We start from the raw sequence: 19055 nt of genomic DNA, 5'->3' as shown, positions 1-19055 counted from the left end.
TCTCAACACTCTGCACAGGCCTAGTCCCGCACTTCACTCCGCGGATTTCTCACTTCTAGAGCCTCATCTTCACTTTCACTCGACTTCACTGCTCGCTCATTTTTGCTTCTACTCCAGCCTCCCCCCTCGCCGACACCTACAAGACATTCCTTCCTTGATGCCCCGCCGCTGGGGCGATTACCACCATGCCGCCGAAATCGGTGTACGGCAAACGCGCGAATGCAACCGTAGCGAGTCGAGCCAAGTTCCTCTCGCCGGATAAGGATGACCTTTTGCATGATAAGCCGAAATGCAAGGTCATTGGTAAAAGCATGGGGAAGGAGGAGGCTGTAGTTGTGGCAATAGATGCTGTTGAGCAGCGACTAGAGGCATTAACAATCCAAGATGAGCCGGTCGTTGTCGACGTAGAGCATGTTCGTAAGGCCGAGGAGAAGACACAAAAGGCTCCGAAAACCAAAGGCGCAAATATCGAGACAAAGAAAAAGGGCACAAGGGGCCAGAGAGGCAGGCCAGCAACGAGGCAAACGAAAGAGCCACAGGCAAACAGTCACGTCATTGATGCGCCAGAACTTGTAGATCCAAACTCCCATGAGCCAGCATTCATGCCGTCACCCTCAAGGACCCCACGGCGCATAGACAGTCAGAAACTTAGGTCAAAAGTACAACAGGAGACCAAGAATGTTTCTCTTAACCCAATGCGTTCATTGCCGACTCCACATCGAGCACCTAGCCCAAACGACATCTTTACTGACTACGTATCTCCACTTCTCTCGCTCAGCGATAGACGGGCGATCATCTCGTTCGAGCAATGGTCTTCCGAACTAGATCCCTACTTTGAAGTCACGAAGATCGCCGAAGCATCCTTTGGCGAAGTATACCGCCTGACAGTGAAAAGCGCTATGCCAAACTCCCCCAGCGAATCCGTCCTCAAAATAATGGCCATGCGCTCTCCCCCAGACGCGCCTCTCCCAAGCAACAGGGACGAAGGAAAGCGAACGCGAAGAAAAGCTGATGCGGTTCAAGAAAAGAAGAGAGAGAAAGCCGCTCGAGAAGAGAAAGATCAATGGAAATCTTACGTCGACCAAATCCAATCAGAAGTCCAGCTTCTCCAGAACCTTAACCCAATACCTGGCTTCACGAATTTCCGCGAGCTTACCGTCTTGAAAGGCCGACCGTCGCTGTCGTTTTCGAATGCCTGGAGGACTTGGAATAGGTCACGGCCGAGGAGTAAGAAGAGTGTGTTTCCGGATCCAAGTAAAAAGACGAGTTATGATGACACTCAGCTATGGGCAGTTGTTGAGATGCAAGACGCGGGTACGGACTGCGAGCGGTTGATGGAGCGTGGAGGCATCAGCACCATCTGGGAGGTCTGGGACGTGTTCTGGGGCGTCTGTTTGAGCGTGGCTAAGGCAGAAGAGGGGTGTCGATTCGAACACCGAGATTTGCACTTAGAAAATGTCTGTATCCGGTCATCGCAGTCTATCGACGACATCTCATCACCCGTCGTCAAGAATCCATTGAAGAGGAAACTAGGCTTCACCAGCCTTGAAACCACCGTCATCGATTATACGCTCTCTCGTGCCGACATCATAAACACAGCTGAACCCCATATCCGTCGCCCAGGCTCATCGTCATCATTATCATCCCGTTGTTCTTCGCTATCAAGATCTAGCTCTGACGAAGAATCTTTTCCAGGGCCCTCAGTTGCATACTTCGACCTTAACAAAGATGTCAGCATCTTCTCCGCCGACGCGTCGGAAGAATATCAGTATGAAATATACCGTTACATGCGCTCCATAGCTTTCTACGACGACCCAACCGTCCAAGTCGAAGACCCCCTCTCTAACGATAAGAACGACATCGAGGAGCTGGAAGAATACTCCTTTGAGACCCCCCGCTGTTCACCTAGGAAGAACCCCAGAAAGATACCCAGAAAGACAAGTGAGGGTAGGGGTGGATCTGAGCCTCCAAAAGATATCTGGAAACAGTTTCACCCGAAGACAAATCTTGTCTGGATTCATTTCATTTTGTATAAACTCCTGCAACATATCAATGATAACTTGCCGTCTGCTATAGACACGGTTCGTCTTATCAAAAACGTTAACATTGATGCGAGCAGCGCGTCAGTGGCGAGTCTTGTGCATAAGAAAGCCGTGAAACTGGAGCGAATTTTGCAGAGGGTGGCGAACCGGATTGAACCGTGTGTATTGGGGAAGCCGGAGTGTTTGGGGAGTGTGGGCGAGTTGGTGGTGTTAGCGATTCAGAAGGGGTGGGTGGATATGGGGGATGTGGTTGGGAGTGGTTGATGGGGTGAGGTGGGGTTAATGTGAGGACGTTCTTCTACATTGAGGCGGTAGTATAAGAGGGAAAGGAACAAGAAGGACTAAGGGGAAAGTACATTGCATTCGTGTGTATATTTGGGGATAGAGACAGCGGCGTGAGTTTTCAGAACTGACATGATATGACATGACATGGCATGACACAAAGGGGCGTCAGCAGTAGGAGTTCTTTGTGTTTTCTAAAGGTCGGGGGATTGTTTTCATGCGCATAATTGTCTCTCTCTGAAGTATAGCATCATCACGAAAATACGTATCTACATTACTATGCTAGGCCTCCTTTTGCTTAACTGAGTGAGAATCTGTACTTTTCTTGCCTTATCGTAAGGCTGTTGTTCTATGAAATATTCTCACTCCTTGCTGCTACTAATGCTACCGTTACAGCAAACCCCAAACCACAGAATCCTTCAAACAAGCACGATCTGGAACAACCACTAATCAACAAAACACATTCTTCTAAGATATGCATACTTGATAGCGAATGACAGGCAGCTGAAGGATGACGTCGCAATATAGGATGACTGGACTCTTACAAGCATCAGGAGTGGGGTTACCTTCTATTAATACATTTCTGGTCGCGGAAAAAGGATGTAAAACAAGGTGGGGTGGGGGACTCAAGGGCTGCGAATGATCGGCCAATCTCAACACCTTTCGTCGGTGAAACCTGGAGTGGATCCTGCTATGTTAAGGGGAAAGAAAGAAGGAAAGGAGGTGAGCGGAAGGGATCCCCTATTTGTGAATCTGAATCCGTGTGGAACTTACTCCTGAAGACTTGATGCAAATATGTATCTTCAACTCTGTAAATAGGTGAGGGGAAAAAAAAAAGAGGTAAGAGTCCCAAACAAATTCTCCATCAAGGACTCTGACTTTGAATCCGAATCCGAATCCCCTCCTCATCTCGTTCAGGTGGAAACACACAAAGACTACCGACCATGCTTTGCGTGGCACTATTCTACCGTATGATATGACGCTATTACCTGTTATACATGAAGCGCCTGACGTGCTGTCGTGCCATTCTGCCTTCCGCGGCACCTCCACATACCAACCGTCAATTACTCAAAAAACCTCTTACAAGTCTTTGACAATCTATCTACCTTGATCCCGAGGCAAGTTGTCTTCGCATCCCGAGAATTCGGACGAAAGTGAGGTGAAGGGGGATGGAGGGTTTAGGATTGTGCAACTACTCTAACTTAAGTTTCGAGATTAGGCCTGCTGTTAGCAAGCTGTATTGCGGTGCAGTGCATACACTAAGTCAAAGCCAGAAATGTGTCTAAATCCTTGAAACTTTAGATTCGTAAACTGAGCAGAGCTCCGCATAGGCGCATATGCAGCCTGCTCTGGGCATCCATCGACAAGGCGTCGATCGTGCATTTGTTTCAGCCTTTCCCGCAGCAAAGAGATACGATGTTGGTTCTGGTCCGTAAGCATGACGATCCAGATCGAGATCCAGAGGCCGAAACTGGTGGGCGTGTCCGGCCATGATTCCGTGCGCAGGCGTGAATTGAACCCTGAGGGTGCCGGGAGGTTACGGACAAGCCTCGCCAAGTCCGCCATGCCCGTTACCATACCGCGGTAGTGTTTTGAAGACAGAAACGTTTCTCCCTTCCAGCGGAGGTACAAGGTGCCGCGTAGCTAAGAGAAGGACTTGTAGTCTCACTCCCGGCGGGAGAGACGCATCGAGCACCGGGCCGCTGTGTGCATCCCAGGGTTCTTGGCCGTTATGTGTGCGACGAGTGTGAAGGCCTTGGCATGGTGTTCTGGTACCTTCCTTGTGTCTGCCTGTTCTATTTCTAAGTGCGTCGTGAGACGGAGGGATAGGTTGGTGGATGTAGTACGTTGAGTTAATGCGGCTAGCTTTTGATTCTAGTATGCAGGATTCTTGTCCCTCGAGGCTTTCTCACTTCGTGCGGGATGCTGACAATGTACGGGACAGAAGATTTCTTCGTCCAAATGAGAAGGTCTTCCACTGTGCGTCGGGAATCGGCTTGCGTACCCAGAATGGCAGCCAACTAAATCAGGTTCCGAGTTGAGGTGGCAATGAGAGTAAGGAATTGGGATATTGCTTGCTCGCACCATTCAGAAGCATTTCACCCAATGTAGCCCATAGGGTTAGGCACCCGTGCAAAGGTTCCTAGCCTGAGTTTCCGAGCCGGCTTCGTAATCCAATGCGTGCCCTCGGTGAGCTGTCTGCGCCAAGCGGCGGGTGTTTCATGGCCAAGTGCTCTGCCTGAGCGTCGGGAATCGTGCGAAACACTGCAGTGCACTCCCGACTTGAAATCAGGATTATTAGAATGACTGCAAGAGTATTGATGAGGTCGATCTAAAGCGAAGGATGATTTCACTACTGAAAATGAGCTTGCCAAGCGCGGAAATGGGCTAAGAAAAAAGGAAGAGAAGAGCCAAGAAATTCCGTCCTTGGTGGTGATCAGTCTGCCAAGCGCGGTGCAACGGAAGACTGCAGCAAAATTTAGAGTTCATCAAGGAGAATTGCCAAGTTCAGGAGTACCCGCAATGTTCATTTCTGTAAAACAGGTCGAGGCCACGGAGAGTGTGGAAACATGAAGTTGAGGGTAACGGCGATCACCAAGACAATTGACGTTTGACTTGCATGTTGAAAAGTCTTGGATGTTGAACAGGCCAGTCTTGGATATGTGTGTCCGTTGAAGATCCATGAGGATTGCTCATGCATGATCACCGTGGTTGGAAGGCCGAGACGCCAAGTCAATAGGCGGCATGTAATGTAACCAGTCTTGCTGAAGACCACGACACATCGAGAAAAGGAGGAGGGATGGAGATTGCTCATGAGACAAGCCGGCAGCGCAATCGATACAAGCCGTCTTGGTGTTTCCGGGCCAAGTGTTTTCTTTACAGATGTATGAACATTCAAAAGCGACGTACTAGAATATGGCAGGAAGCTGAGAGTCGGGGCCCGAAGCAAAAGGTGAGGCAAGGAGTGAGAAGAGCAACGATGCACAGCATGATGAGGCTCTTGGCTGTGCCATTGGAACACTCTGAAGGGTAAACGCTCACGTGGGTTGCAACACACCTGGGCAGTCCGAAGTCGCCGGCTGCTGCATTTTCAGGATAGATGCAGTCAGCTTGCCCCGACGCCCCCCACGGATATGCGCGCTCGGACCACTTCTTCCATGGAGTCATGGGTCGATGGGCTCAACATGCTTTGCAGCATTATTCATTAAAAGGCCAAAGGCAGCCAAAAGAAGCTCTCCACTACTGCAGGTGCTGCTGTTTGTGACTGTGGGGGAAGCCACGGGGAGAATTCAATCGTGAACCATTGGCCCAGCGTCGTGAGCTGTGAGATACGGAGACGTCAGACTCACCGCTTGAACTGCTGGTGAATTTCCACAGCGTCGGATTATTCAAGCTTCAATGATTTAGCGAGTCGGGGAGAATTGCTGTGTGACAATGCCGTTTGAGTCTGAAAATGTACGAGGCAATGCACCGTGAATGCGTGTGGAAGTGTTGTCGTAGGAATTGCAGACTTGACGATCCTGCGGGGACCGAATGCAGGAGGTCACCGGGTTCGATACTAACCAATGCTGGAGCGAGAATATAGCGAACCATTAATGGTAATAATTATAGAACTGGTCAACGGTCGTTGCACTACGTCGTTTTGCAGGACGGACGGCTCTGAGAAGTCTTGAAAATGAAAACAAGATGGACAACGGGCAACAAGGAATACTCGTCCGAAGCTTCACAGGTCGTCTGAAATGGAGAGTCGGACAAGTCCGAGGATGAGAATGCCAGTTTAGGCCCGCCTCCATTATTGCGGGGTCGTGTAGCAAGATCCTGTGGGGTTGTTACCTCGGACGCCGAGGGCTTGCCAGCAAATGCGGGTAGCTGGATCGATACATGGATCAAATGTGGGAGGGCTGAGGGTGTTCGTTGCAGTCCGCAGTTCAGCAGTGACATATGGTAGAGCAACGGCTGGCTGCTAGCACACAGGCGGCTGGCGATGCTTAAATTTGGAGGTGAGAGAACTTTATCATGAAAGACGCTGAAGCAGGCGACGTGAACCCCCACTCCACCCTGCCCAATGGCGCGAAGAGCGGCAAAGCGTTGACCCAGGGCACCTAGCTCAGATTGCTCCAGAGCTTCAAACAAGCCTTGGAGGTGGGTGGAGTGCAGCAGGAATGCATGGCAGGAATTCTGTGTCGCTTCGCGCTCGTCTGGAAGCGGCATCTTGAGGCGGCGATTGCCCGTTGGCTTACCCCTTGCTCGTGTCGTTGCGGGAGACGTCGGCAGAGAAGCACTGCAGTTCGTCGCGCGTCGACCAAGTGCCTGGCTAATCAGAGGAATAAGGCGAGGAGCTGCAGAGGTTGTGATGGAGGGCGGTTGAGGTATTTTGTAGGGGAACGCCAACGACGCCTGAGTCGCCAGAATAATGCCGCATTTTTGGCGTGATCTCACCAAGGCCAAGGGACATGCAGGGCTGGGGGAGGATCCCAGAATAGAGAGCCGCTGCCGCAGTTGCAGCAGTAAATTACGGCCGCGAGATGCTGTCCACGTCGCAGAGCCGTGTTGTGTGCGGTGGGTTCCATCGCTAGACTCCGTACCTCATTGGCGGACATGGCCACATCGGGAAATCCGGGAACACTGCGCACGACTTTTCTCACTATTCGACGTCGATGCGGCGCTCAGGCGAGCGAGGAGCAAGTGCGGTAGGTGTCAGAGACCGGGGCGTACAGAGCGTCGGGGCCCTGGCTCAAGGCGACCCAGTTTCTTTATCTTACTCTCCACCGCATTTGCTCCTGGATCCGATCGTCTGCACATCTGCACGAGAATTTGACGCACTCTTGGGGTGGGGTGCAGCCCTTGAGCGCTTGGCTTTGTCGCCCGCACACCGACGCCAGCCTCGTCCAGCGAGCTTGATTGTTAAAACGTCGCCGTCCGGCGGCCTCTGCTGCAGCACACAGGAAAGCGTGTTGTTGAATAGCCGCCACCGGGTTCCCCCTCCCCCCCCCCAAGCCAGCCCTTGATAATTCTTATTGTTGCCGTTGGCGCCTTAAGATTCAGGGATCGCTCATCTCGCCGTTATTCCCTCCCCTCGCCCCTCGCTGCTTCGGCACCTCGTTCCCGACATTTCGTCACTGGGCTTCGGTGCCCTGGCTGCTGGCTGCCACCATCCAAATACCCTGTACTCCCCACCATCAATCGCGCTGCACGCCGCTCAACACCACCGTGCATTCCCCCAGCACGTCGCCGCCAAATCTACTGCCGCTCAATCCCTCTGTATGGTCCTCGCATGGCTCTTCTGCGATTAACAGCCTCCTCCAACTTCTCTAAAACCGTTCCCGCCCTGTCCTTCTTCTCTTGCTCCTCTCTTGAATCCTCCTATCACCAGCCAAGCTCGCTCCAGAGAGCGTAGTTGCACAGTGCTTTCATGGTCACGGCATCTACCACATATTTAAGTACTAGCCGACCCAATCTACTGCCGCTGAACACCGGTCCCAACTTGTGAATTGGCTGGAGCCGACGCCGATCGCAATCACTGTACCATTCTTCGACACCGCCCAGAATATTGCCATGCCTTCCGTGGCTCTACGAACGCCAACTTTGGCGAGCAACCTCCCGAAGGACTCGGTGGAGTCCGCGGCGGAGCCTGACCTTTCCCGTCATAGGGATTCACGCTTGGTCGAATACCAGACTCCTATTCCCGAAGAGGACGAGAGCACAGAGACCGCGAGCGAGCCCGCCGAACCTCTAACCCCAACCAGCGACACTGCTCCCGACTCACATCCGTTCCGACCAGACGGCACCGTGGAGAGTGTCTTCGTCACCGCAAAGTCTGACATGCCTCACCTCCACTCGAAATCGCTGCCACAACCATATTCGGTCGCACCTGCCACACCTGCCGTACCCAAGGAAGCCGCACCTCCCCCAGCAGCAGCGGCGGTGACCCGGACACAATCGAACACCAAATTAACATCGCAGATGGACCCAACAGTAGCTCCCGAAAAGCCTGGTCTCACAAAACGCGTTGGTTCATTCATGCGTAATAAACTTCACAGGACTCCTTCGACCAAGGATGTTCCCAGCGCCTCCAACATCCCAAGTGAACAGGTATTTGTCAAGACTGGCGTAGATGGCCCGGATGAAGTCTCTGCTCCCGCATTGAACATCCCCAAATACAGGAGGCTCAGTTCCTTTTCGCTGTCAGCTCGAAACTCCCCCAAGTCCTCCCAGGGAAACTCTCCACCATCACCGGGCTCACCCTCCAGCACAATCTCCAACGAGGAAACATCTTCGGGGAAGAAGCCTCGTCTCGGTCACAAACACTCATCGTCCTCGACAGCTATTGCAGGCATGGAGAAGCAAACTAGACCCGGTATCACATGGGCTGGTGGGGGGAAAGAGGGAAAGAAGAACTCCAGATTTGCTCGGAGGCGCTCAGCAAGCACAGAGATAGTCCCAAAGCTCCAGTCCGCGGATCAAACCGTTGGTCTTATCGATACTTTCTCCAAGCCGGCCGCTGAGGGCGTTGGTATGAAAGCCCGCCGTTTGAGTCTCAGTCTACCAGACGAATTCGTCGTCGATTGCTGCGAACTGGATAAGGAATTCAAGAGCTCGAGCCTGATGCCTGGAAAGCGGGGCAAGTGCTTGGGCCGTGGCGCTACAGCCGAAGTCCGCATTATGGCGCGGAAAGGTATCTCTGGCGAAGAATTGGTCGCTGTCAAGGAGTTCCGTGGCCGAGAAAAGGATGAACATGAAGACGACTACATCAAGAAGATCCAGTCCGAATACAGCATTGCTAAGAGCTTGCACCACCCAAACATCGTCGAAACTGTCCGCTTGTGCAAGAACAAGGGTCGATGGAACCATGTGATGGAATTCTGCGCCTACGGAGAGCTCTTCTCGTTGGTAGAACGAAAGCTGTTTGCGGCTGGCCTTGAAGGCTACTATTCTGTTAACGATCGACTTTGCTTCTTCAAGCAACTCCTCCGAGGCGTTGACTACTTGCATTGTCACGGCATTGCTCACCGCGACATCAAGCTGGAAAATTTACTCCTAGATAAGGATGGCCATCTCAAGATTTCCGACTTTGGCGTTGCTGAGGTCTTCAGTGGAGAGCACCCCGGCCTTCGTGCAGCCGGCGGCGAATGCGGCAGGAACATGGGCGAAGTTCGTCTTTCCAAGCCGGGCATCTGTGGTAGTCTTCCCTACATTGCTCCCGAAGTGCTCGCGAAGAATGGAGAGTATGACCCAAGACCCCTTGATGTCTGGTCTTGTGCTATTGTCTTCTTGACAATGACGTTTGGAGGTTGTCCATGGCAAGCAGCCAAACCCGAGTTCGAATACTACGCTAGATTCAAGAAAGGATGGGACGAGTGGTTGCCTAACCACCCGGATGGGCAGATCTTTGATGGTCCTGATGGTCAACCGAAATGCGGAAAGCTCTTCAGTTTTATCAATCCCCCGCCCATCAAGCGGCTTTTACTGAAGATGCTCCATCCAATCCCCGAGAAACGCATCACGATTCGAGAAGTCGTCAGCAGCGTCTGTATCAAGGGCATCGAGTGCTGCTGTCCAGAGAGTTTTGAGGACCCAACCGTCAGTATCGACACGTCGAAATGCACTTCTAAGCAAATGTCGAAGATGAAAAAGACTCTTCTTCACACCCACAAACCGCCAAAGCCAGAGTCTCGGGTTGCGAAAGCACTGACCCATCGTTGGGATATGGGAGACGGATGGTCTTGAGATCGATTCTACGAATTTCTTCCTTTTGTTGGCGTCATAGCATGGGAGGCGTTCTGCTTGCAATAGCCTTGCAAGAAATCTCGATTAGATTCTTGTATCCTCCAATATGAAAGAGGTTAGGGAACCGCTAGCAGTGGCATTTACAGGGACAAGGGGGGAAAGGGGGGAAAGGGGGACTGTTTATATGGACGGATCCCCCCTTAAGGCGAATCTTGTGTGCGTTGTACTGTCGTTTCCTCAAGATTGGGTGGGTTTGAAGACCTGGCGGGTTATCATTACTTCCTTTATTATTACAGTCTGACATGGCAGAGGTTCAGCGAGATGTACAATTGACTTTCTTCATTATTCTTATTTTTTGCTTTCTTGATCCGTACATATTAACGGCCTTTTTATTACATCTACAATTTGACACTTTTGCTTCTGCCCTCATATGTGCTCTCCTCTCTGTGATACCAGACGTCGGACTGTGGTACACTGAATGTGATGCCGTCGATGCTGAGCTCTGCCTGTCTCTCAAACAAGATAACGCACGTTGCATATCCTCCGCTTCCATTGGGCCGGAGCCAAATTATCCAATGCAACACGGAGGAAAGCGGTTTGATGCGATGCGCTTGGATGCAATGAATGGAAAGCTAAATTAGCTACATAGCCTCTCGTGCATGCCACGCCTTAATCCATCGCTTTTCCCTGGTTCCAAGTTTTCTTAAACATGGTTGAGGGAAGGAGGAATTTGGTCCACAAGGCGATTACATGATTTCGTGCTGTCATCCAAGGATGTTCGGCCGAGGTGATTTGGAGAGCACGGCGGCAGCAGACTTGCAGTGTAGTAGCGTCGCGAGGAGATAGCTCTGATTGCGCCGATGGTGAGGGCGAGTGTGCGAGTGTGCGGAACTGCACCGGGCAGTTTTCTCAACATCTGGTAACTGGATAAATGTCCCGACAATCTCAGTTCCACTTTTGAAGACGCAGACTTTGCTTCCGCATTACATTAATCTCCTTCCCAACAACCATCCTCAACTCCACGGAGCAACACCAAGCCCTAGGTTGTAAGTACCAAGCACGCCATCAAAGTCTGCTCAACCCGAGCTGGGCTGTCAACGCACCCGAACACGACTAGAAGATCTCGGCACGGCTTTTCCAAGACTCTAGAACACCTTGTTTTCTTAGCCCAAGACTTGGTATCTTAGGGGCTTTTCGGTGGAGATTTGGAGATTATCAGGAGGGTTAGGAGGGTTAGGAGGGAGGGAGGGAGGGATGGTGGATTGGTGCTGGTGAGAGCGCTTAGGAGGGATGTGCTTGGATGTAGTTGTATGCACGTCATGCGGGCATTTCTCTCCTTGAGATTGGAGCTTGTGGTTGGATATCTGTTTCCGACTCGTGGCTTTGAGATCAGAGACCGTAGGTGTCACGAGGTCCACGTTTCTCATAACAGTATTGTGACTGTCTCAAGCGCTCAGTGCAAAACCTGCTAACCGGAGGTGCTCCTTAAGGCAAGGAAGAGCCAATTCCTGATTAAGAGACATTCTTGCACGTGAAAGCCCCTTAACTACAACCGCGGGGCTGTCTACTATATCTTGACTGAGATTTTTTTTTTTTCTCTTCCTGAATCTCTGCGAGATGATAGGTTTCGTATGGGTACATCGAAAATCCATTCCAAGGGTTTCCTGCAGCTCGCGCAGGGCCCGTGATAAAGACCCTCGTCGCAAAACCCTTCCAAGGTTCTTTTTCCCCGACTGCAGATTCTGCGTTGCGCTGCTGAAGTGATGCGACCAGGCTTAGATAAGCGGCAGGGAGTCAGATGATGAGATGGCGGTGAAATCTGCTCCAGTGGTTTCGTTGTCCGAAAGTGGGGATGTACCTCCCCGGAGTTCGGTGGCTGGGGTTGTTGACGCCCAGTCCTACTTTGAGCCTCACTTCACTCAGAGTTCATTTTGTCCGATGCTCGGAGAGACAGTTGCAAGAACCAATAAGTGCGTATGTGCGTGCATGCGTACGAATGCTTTCACTTCTCTTCTCGTTTCTTAGTCAATCGCCTACCGATCGTCGGCAAAAGCTATTTAAATATTACCAATGAAGGGTGACTCTAAAGTTGCTTTGCGAAGTTTCTTACTACGTGGACCCCTTGCGAGAGAGAGAGCGAGGGCAATGATGGCAACTTGACATTTACGAACTGGAGCTACAGCACGAAAGACAAAGGCAGTTCAAGCGATTGGTTTGGTAAGACATCTGCAGAAAAAACGAGAGCACACCACATCAACAGATTCGAGGCATTTGTAGTGTTGCTTTTTTGGCAGATTTTTCAGATGCGGGCCGCTGAGCGTTGATCGCGTGTGAGAAGAAAGAGGAAGCCTTTCGATGGTGCATGTTTGCCTAACCGTCGGGGTTGGAAGAGAGCCAATGAGAGTGAAGAGGCGGATGAACTGGATGGGTAATCCAGGGGAAGATCTCATTATCAGGTGATGAGAAATCTTTCTCGTTGTTGAAGATCTCGCCATTCGATCTGCTGCTTGGATAAGTTTTTTAATGTTGTGTTGTGTTGCGCAAGACACCGTCAAGGCATTTCTCAGCATCCGTCAGTAGCCGATGATTATCATCCAAGGCGAATTCTTGTCGTTCCCAGTATTCTCTACTTCTAATTTGATCCTTGTCAGCACATAGGATATTCTACACTTTCTTAGGCGTCATTTCTTCATCTTGCTATGTATCCGCTTCAAGCTAATGGTTACAGACTTGATAGATGTTCACTCATCGGCAACGCTCTCTACACTTCTCAATCCCCACACTTCCGCCGTATTGCTTCTTTAGTTTTCAATGTAATTTCCACTACGTATTGCCTTTCCAAGTTCTCTGCTACTCTCGGACGTGCCCGCCCATGTTGATTTAAGCTTCAGACCCCACCTAAGCTGACTGCCACCAATTCTCTCCCTGGTCCCTTTCAATCACCCATGTCTAGCCTCCCGAATGCCGACCAGCCCATCAGGCCTTCTCTGGGGAATACTTGCACCAATGCCTGAAACCCCAGATACAATATTGGAGAGGGTGATTGGTTGTTTCCTGGCGTCACGCCAGAACCATCTGACAATCTCCATGAAGAGGGCCGAGGATAAACGGCACTTCAATGCACACGCGCGACACGCTGCTAGTGTCGACTCAGACGCGTTCCTCCGGAAAGCTTGATCGGGCCGCACCGACGAGCAGCGTCCGTGTGAAGCCTTTCGCTGCTGGATTGGGAAGGCAATTCCTGCATTCGGGTTGAGCCGGATGACGGGCAGGAGATCTAGTCAGAGGCGCTCAGACAGAAGATCTATGTTTGGGTCATGGTGGAAAGATGGTAGGGTTTTTGGGCGTAAGGTAAAGGGTGGAGACGAAGAGAATACGGAGATTTGATGAGGCGCGAAGGGTAGCTAGTGCAGGTCAGCTGGCTGGCTGTTGCATGAAGTGCAGATTCTGGTCATGTGCTCCATGCAGGTTTCCTATCTTCACATGATAATTTTAATTTGTCATTTCTTTATCTTTGAGGGTTTCTTGATATTCGTGAAGTCGTTTCCATTTTGTTGATGTGGGATAAGAACATCTGAGCACAACCCCCTAGCCGTTCCGGAAAGAGCTTTGTTACAGAATCTCTGTAATGCTAGCAACACACTAATCACCTAGTGGCACTCATACTGTCACAGGCATGCTCAATAAATTTCCTCATTCACGCTGATCCCTTAAGGTTATTTCCTTTTCTCTCTCTTGCAGTGAGGTATGAGTGAGAGATATCACGCTCTACATGATCTCTGAAGTGGAGAGAAGAAGACTGAATTTATGGGTATGCCCGGGACACCCGCCATCTGCATGGATCCTAAGATGGTCCCCCAAAAGCGACGAATTCCATTCCGCTATCATGGCTTGGCGTGGGTCAGAACCTTCGGATGAAGCCTGAGACAGCCCCCAGCCTAGAACAGATGGGAAGTGGGATATGGACATACCTGACGCTGAAGTTATCCCAGAGCGCAAACTAGCCTATGAGTTTTAAGGCACATTACCTTGCGGGTCTGCTCTCTAACCACATGCACATCATTGTGAAAGTGCTGAAAGTAATAAGGCAATCCCAATCATTCCACTTAGGTTTCGGGAATAGTGAGTTACACGTTTTTAACCACGGCGTTGTTCTTCAGCCTACATATTCTCTCTGTCTGGCCGCAATGGCGACAATATAATGTCCTCCACTTTTGCAAGATAAGGGTTCTCCTATATAAGAAGTGCTTTTCTGGAGTGACTTGGAGAGGCGAGACCCCGGGGGTAGGTTGCACATTTAGCACACGTTATCTTGATATACTGCAGCAGAGGAGAACCTCTTCATTGTCACTATTTGGAAGGACTTTGGCCTGACGGGAAGCCTGAAGTTCGATCACGTCCAATTTATTCACGAACACACAAATATCCTTTCCCCAGCGCCCTTACAGGGGATCGAAGGCAAAATCTGTCTCCTTAGTGCCTTCTATCATATACAACAACAGGGGAGATTCGTGGATGATTACTGTGAGGTCAAGGCCCCTGCCCATAACCAGCACTTTGGTGTCTAGGGCAGAACATGAGAAAGACCTCATTTAACATGGAAATTAGCATGCGGATGTTGCTACCCTAAATTCCGGTAGTGGGTTTGCGGAGCAAAGCATCTTTGTTGATGTTTTAGTTCTACGGCGGGCTCTCGTACTCTGCAACTACTTCCATTGTTCTCCCCTATATGTCATCCCTCATCATTCGTTCATTCCCAGGGTCTCGTTGTGCTACAGAGCCCCGGAGCTGTAACCGATAATTCGAATTTCCCGAAGAATAAGAAGAATGCTGAGGCTTGGTGAAACTTTGCTGTACGCCTTTGCGAGAATTCTATTGCGAGTTAGCTAACCTTATATGCCCCAATTATCTTTAGAGTATCTTCAAAACTCGCGGATAAAGTTCACCTGATAACATCTTTCGTCCGATCTTATGCTGGCCAAGACAAGTGCTAAAACGGCCAGCGAAGAGTCCTTGCCAACCCCAGCCTTGGTCTCTTTTCCACTTACGGCATAAGCAGGGATCTAGGAGATTTTCGAACGGATACTATCCCTAGGTATCGCAGGTTGTACTCATGTATCGCATATTCAAGGGTCTTGATAACTAGAACAGAGAAAGGCCGAGGACGCTCCAGTTCCATGGCTTTGGGTGTCTGATTAGGAGACCTACTTAAGCGCTCCAATGGCCCTGCACCTATTTTTTTCCAGCCTATTTCTCGCATTTAGAAGTGAGGCCCCCCCATAGGAAGCTCACCAAATTGAAATCATGGCTCTCGAAGTGAAACGATCGATAAATAGGAAGAAGTCACTGGATGAGACAATCATCGAGAAAGCGCCATAGACAGCCTTCCAGGGCCACCCTCAGAGCCACATGCTGGAGCTAAGACGAAGGCCAATTCTTGTACGACATTGAAAGTTTTGAAGATACCCTGGGTATGCCAGGAACTCACTACAACTTCGTGTTGATGATGTTCTTCGGTCTATATGTGCTCTGCAAAGTTCCAAGCACCGTATATTTTGCCAAGTTCAAGTGACCATCTTGGTACATGGATATTCCCATTCTCCTGTGGGGAACAGTCATGACCTTGGTGGGTGCCGTTCAAAATTTTGGGGGCCTTTGCGCAGCGCGATTCTTCTTGTATTTCTTCTTAGCTGGATTCTTTCCCGGGCCGATCTATTTCATCTGTCAGTGGTGCAGTTCCGCCGTACCGAATTCAAAATTGCTCTATTCATTGCACTTGTGGTACATCGGGGGCATTTTCGGGTCTTCTTGTTGCCGCAATTGCAAAAATGAATGGTATTAATAACTACGAAGGCTGATGGTGAATCTTTGTCATCGAGGGAATTGCGGCCGTCCTGGTGGGAGTTAGGGATTTCTTCTTACTCCTTGATTCTCCGGACCATACTACGGGCGGTGGCTTACTCACAACGAACCCGATTCCTCAAATTATACTATATACTCAGGCGCGGGGTTGGAAAGAAGAAACTCAACGTAGGGGTAAAGAGGTGCGATTCCAACGCTCAATCCTCTGGTTGGTTCTCAAAGCTTTCGCAGATCTATATACAATCTTCACGTCAAGCGCAGTACGCAGCTATGGCTTGAAGTTTACTCTTCTTCAAATCTTGTAAAATATGGGCTCCGCCTTAGCAAACTTGAGGCTTCCTACAGTGCCTCTGTATTCCTATGGTACCCTCTCCGCGTTAATACTATCACTTGAGGCCGATCGTTTTACCTGGCGCATGCCCTTCGTTGTTGGAGCGGAAGCCATGGCCATTACCGCATATTATATTTTATTTGCCAAAGCTGCAGGTATTACAGACAGCGTCGCTATCTGCTACGTTATAGTTCAGCTCTCTTGCGCTGAAATCTGTCCCATCCTGTCCGGCTGCAACGCCTGGACTATCGCAACCTCGCTGGTCTAGCAAGGCGTGTTATGAGCATCACTACGATGACCTGCATAATAAATCTCGGCGGTATCGTGGGACCTTTTTTTGATTAGGAAAAGGAGCCACTAAAGTATCTGACGGGGTTTGGCACTTCGTCTGCATGTATTGTGGCGGGCATGTTGATGCCCTTATGCTCAAGTTCTTGTTTTATACGACTAATCAGAGGAATGCAAGGAAGATGGAGGGTTAATAGAGGACAGTGTATAATGAGGCGCAGTTGGAGAAGATGGGAGATTGGAGCCCGTTGCCTAAGTATCAACTGTGAAAGGGCCCGAGGAGCCTGGGATATTGTAGACATTGGCCCAATCTAGGGGTGTGCTGGAGGGCATTTTCGCCTACTGCAGTTAATTCACCATGGCTACCAAACGAAGAAACCTAGAGTTAATTTAAGCCGCAGTAAACTAAGCATACCCCCTTAAGGGCCCCTCCAAGGAGCGCCAACTGAGCGTGGATCTGGTCAGTCATTATAGAATACGGAGTTCTAAAGAAGCGTTACGAGTACTTCATTAAAACATTTTGTATCATTTTTTGTATAAACTACATTCAAAAATCAGTATTATCCCTCTATGAGTATCTCTAATCTAACTCAGAGGAAATTTTAAGCAGACTTAAAGAAACCGTCTTTTAGGTAAAGGGCATACTTTAGGACTGCTTGAGATCGTACTAGGATGGACAACGCCGAGACTAACATCGCTGTCAAATCTGGGGATGAATGCAATGACTTAGGCAATTTTAGCGGATTTGAAAATTCCCCCGGAGAAGCCTACAGCGACCCGCATGCATCCTGTGAGCTTTACCTGCCCAAACTCTGCCCTCCACCACAAGGCCGCATTGACTTCGAAGACTGTGAGAATCTGCCGGCGACTACTCTCGTTGACCATCCTCCCATTGTTAAAATGCTAACAGAGGTACTTGTGCGCACTAATGATGAGGACTATCGTTTTTGTAACAGAGTCCTTACAGTCTTGTGAAGAAATAGAAAGGAAGCGTTCGAATCGATCTTTGATCCTGAGATTGTGGCATGCTATTTCCGGAAGAGGGCTGAGAATGGATTCCCCTGGAGACAGTGAGGCGCCGCCAAACTGTTGTGGTACGTCATTGGGCTCCGTATCTTTCTCCTAGGACTGGTATCTGATGTTTCTTGTTTAAGGCTGGAGTATACACTCATGACGACCACTAAACTCAATGGGAGTGGAACGTCATTTCTGAAATTAGCGACTCTGGTAGCTGGAGTAGCGGTTGGACAGAAATATATGCTTCGAATGGAGGGTTCTCACGGTGCTCGAATGGGAATCCAATCCCGGAGACTTCCGCACCCATTCCAGTGGAGGGAGGGCGTCCGAGAGACAGGCACTATGGCTTTTATGGAAGAATTCGACTGGTTAGAATCATATCCGATCACAGTATCTGGAGTGGTATAGCTTCTATTAGCTAGCTTGAGGGACAAAAGCTCGGGTGACAAAGCTTATACTAACAGAGAGACTTCCCTCTAGGTTGGACGATGCCCGCCAGAACTTGGAACCGCTTTCCAGTGCTCTTTCTCTTGGAATCCCTTGCTCGCACTCCCCGTTCTTATTCTTACCTAGTGAAGAAGTACATCTCACTCATCTCGAGTACCGAATTTTGGATCGGGCATGTCAGAATTGGATGTACTCCCTACCTAAGAAGCACTTTATATTTCATTGAACAATACCTATTGCTTAGAGGACTTAGAATGAACACCAAAAGTTCCAGAGTGTGCCCAACTCCTGAAGCTTAGCTCAACTACGTGTCCCTTCAGAGCACGAATAAGTCACCTTTCAGATGCTACATCTCGCAGATATCCACCAAGTCCCTCTCGTTCTCCGAAGTAACATGCCCATGATGAATAAGAATCTGTATGTAAGTCATGGCACTACTGAGCTTGAACTTTCTTCGCAGAGTCTATATCACTTCCGCGACAGATATCATTTTGAGCCTCGCCAAATCGCCATCATTCGATATCGGGACCGGGTAGGGATTCATTTCCATTTCGTAGATGTATTGTACTTCGTGCTAACACTTAGGTACGCTATCATTTTTCAACCTCACCGAATAGGAGATGGTACCACAAGATAGGATGTGATTGCGTGCGTAACCCTCCAGCAATACAGGACTTTATGAAGCTTTGCGGGCGGATGAAATCGAGATGCTTTTCTCTGGGGCGAAGTCTGCTACTGGCTATGCTGTCGTGCTTACTCGGAGATTATGGTGCTGTCTGTGGGCGCCGGGTGACCCAGAACTGCGGATGGGACCGAGTTGCAAATCTCATGGAAGAGCTCTGGCCATCAAATCCGTGAGAAGAGCTCTTCCAAGAAAGTCCGTGATCATGGGGCCGGGGTTTGGGTGAGAGAGAAACAGGAGTCTGTCCTAGTCGTGTAGGGTCTAGCAATATGGCCAGAAGGCGTTCTATACAAACTAATTTTGCACATAACTGATCGGCTTATTGAGACATTCAATCATTAAATACCAGAATTTATGCTATCCACTTCCTACGCCA

General features: G+C 49.9%; 6 protein-coding genes across 6 annotated transcripts; 4 read left to right on the top strand and 2 right to left on the bottom strand.

Moving 5' to 3' along the window:
• Positions 1–695: 695 nt before the first annotated feature.
• On the top strand, positions 696–2306 carry BDR25DRAFT_229081 (uncharacterized protein; the record flags this gene model as incomplete). The annotated part of the gene is made up of 1 exon (XM_033685296.1): positions 696–2306. One exon carries the CDS (start codon positions 696–698, stop codon positions 2304–2306), a length of 1611 nt encoding a protein of 536 aa, XP_033546140.1.
• Positions 2307–3327: 1021 nt separating this feature from the next.
• BDR25DRAFT_48007 (uncharacterized protein) lies at positions 3328–3993 on the bottom strand. The gene is made up of 2 exons (XM_033698634.1): positions 3583–3993; positions 3328–3516 (listed from the first exon to the last, which is right to left on the bottom strand). The coding sequence occupies exons 1-2, from the start codon at positions 3900–3902 to the stop codon at positions 3423–3425; spliced, it is 414 nt and encodes a 137-aa protein (XP_033546139.1). The 5' UTR covers positions 3903–3993; the 3' UTR covers positions 3328–3422.
• A 1731-nt stretch (positions 3994–5724) lies between these two features.
• BDR25DRAFT_304443 (uncharacterized protein) lies at positions 5725–6649 on the bottom strand. Its single transcript, XM_033690209.1, has one exon. The coding sequence runs from the start codon at positions 6534–6536 to the stop codon at positions 5958–5960; it is 579 nt and encodes a 192-aa protein (XP_033546138.1). The 5' UTR covers positions 6537–6649; the 3' UTR covers positions 5725–5957.
• Positions 6650–7553: 904 nt separating this feature from the next.
• On the top strand, positions 7554–10203 carry BDR25DRAFT_47967 (Pkinase-domain-containing protein). Its single transcript, XM_033698632.1, has one exon. It carries the CDS (start codon positions 7881–7883, stop codon positions 10050–10052), a length of 2172 nt encoding a protein of 723 aa, XP_033546137.1. The 5' UTR covers positions 7554–7880; the 3' UTR covers positions 10053–10203.
• BDR25DRAFT_47966 (uncharacterized protein) lies at positions 10204–10724 on the top strand. Its single transcript, XM_033698631.1, has one exon. It carries the CDS (start codon positions 10355–10357, stop codon positions 10691–10693), a length of 339 nt encoding a protein of 112 aa, XP_033546136.1. The 5' UTR covers positions 10204–10354; the 3' UTR covers positions 10694–10724.
• BDR25DRAFT_356537 (uncharacterized protein) lies at positions 10712–18977 on the top strand (the record flags this gene model as incomplete). The annotated part of the gene is made up of 53 exons (XM_033695657.1): positions 10712–10742; positions 10771–10883; positions 10935–11098; positions 11173–11209; positions 11240–11508; positions 11548–11583; positions 11677–11736; positions 11771–11812; positions 11843–12026; positions 12078–12094; positions 12142–12328; positions 12388–12416; positions 12443–12508; positions 12598–12664; positions 12731–12926; positions 12956–12980; positions 13025–13196; positions 13248–13366; positions 13423–13452; positions 13492–13551; positions 13593–13611; positions 13645–13677; positions 13727–13803; positions 13838–13948; positions 13983–14063; positions 14124–14174; positions 14213–14340; positions 14379–14614; positions 14661–14783; positions 14813–14892; positions 14994–15013; positions 15063–15241; positions 15336–15394; positions 15424–15549; positions 15590–15854; positions 15932–16215; positions 16249–16460; positions 16514–16564; positions 16591–16722; positions 16755–16780; positions 16849–16933; positions 16984–17107; positions 17205–17323; positions 17363–17504; positions 17551–17627; positions 17660–17952; positions 17979–17992; positions 18050–18186; positions 18266–18328; positions 18357–18620; positions 18705–18771; positions 18796–18901; positions 18945–18977. 53 exons carry the CDS (start codon positions 10712–10714, stop codon positions 18975–18977), a joined length of 5721 nt encoding a protein of 1906 aa, XP_033546135.1.
• Positions 18978–19055: the final 78 nt, after the last annotated feature.

This window comes from Lindgomyces ingoldianus, assembly GCF_010093535.1.
Source record: "Lindgomyces ingoldianus strain ATCC 200398 unplaced genomic scaffold BDR25scaffold_21, whole genome shotgun sequence".
Lineage (NCBI taxonomy): Eukaryota > Fungi > Ascomycota > Dothideomycetes > Pleosporales > Lindgomycetaceae > Lindgomyces > Lindgomyces ingoldianus.
Note: the sequence above shows the minus strand (reverse complement) of the source record. Positions and strands in the feature narration are given on the sequence as shown.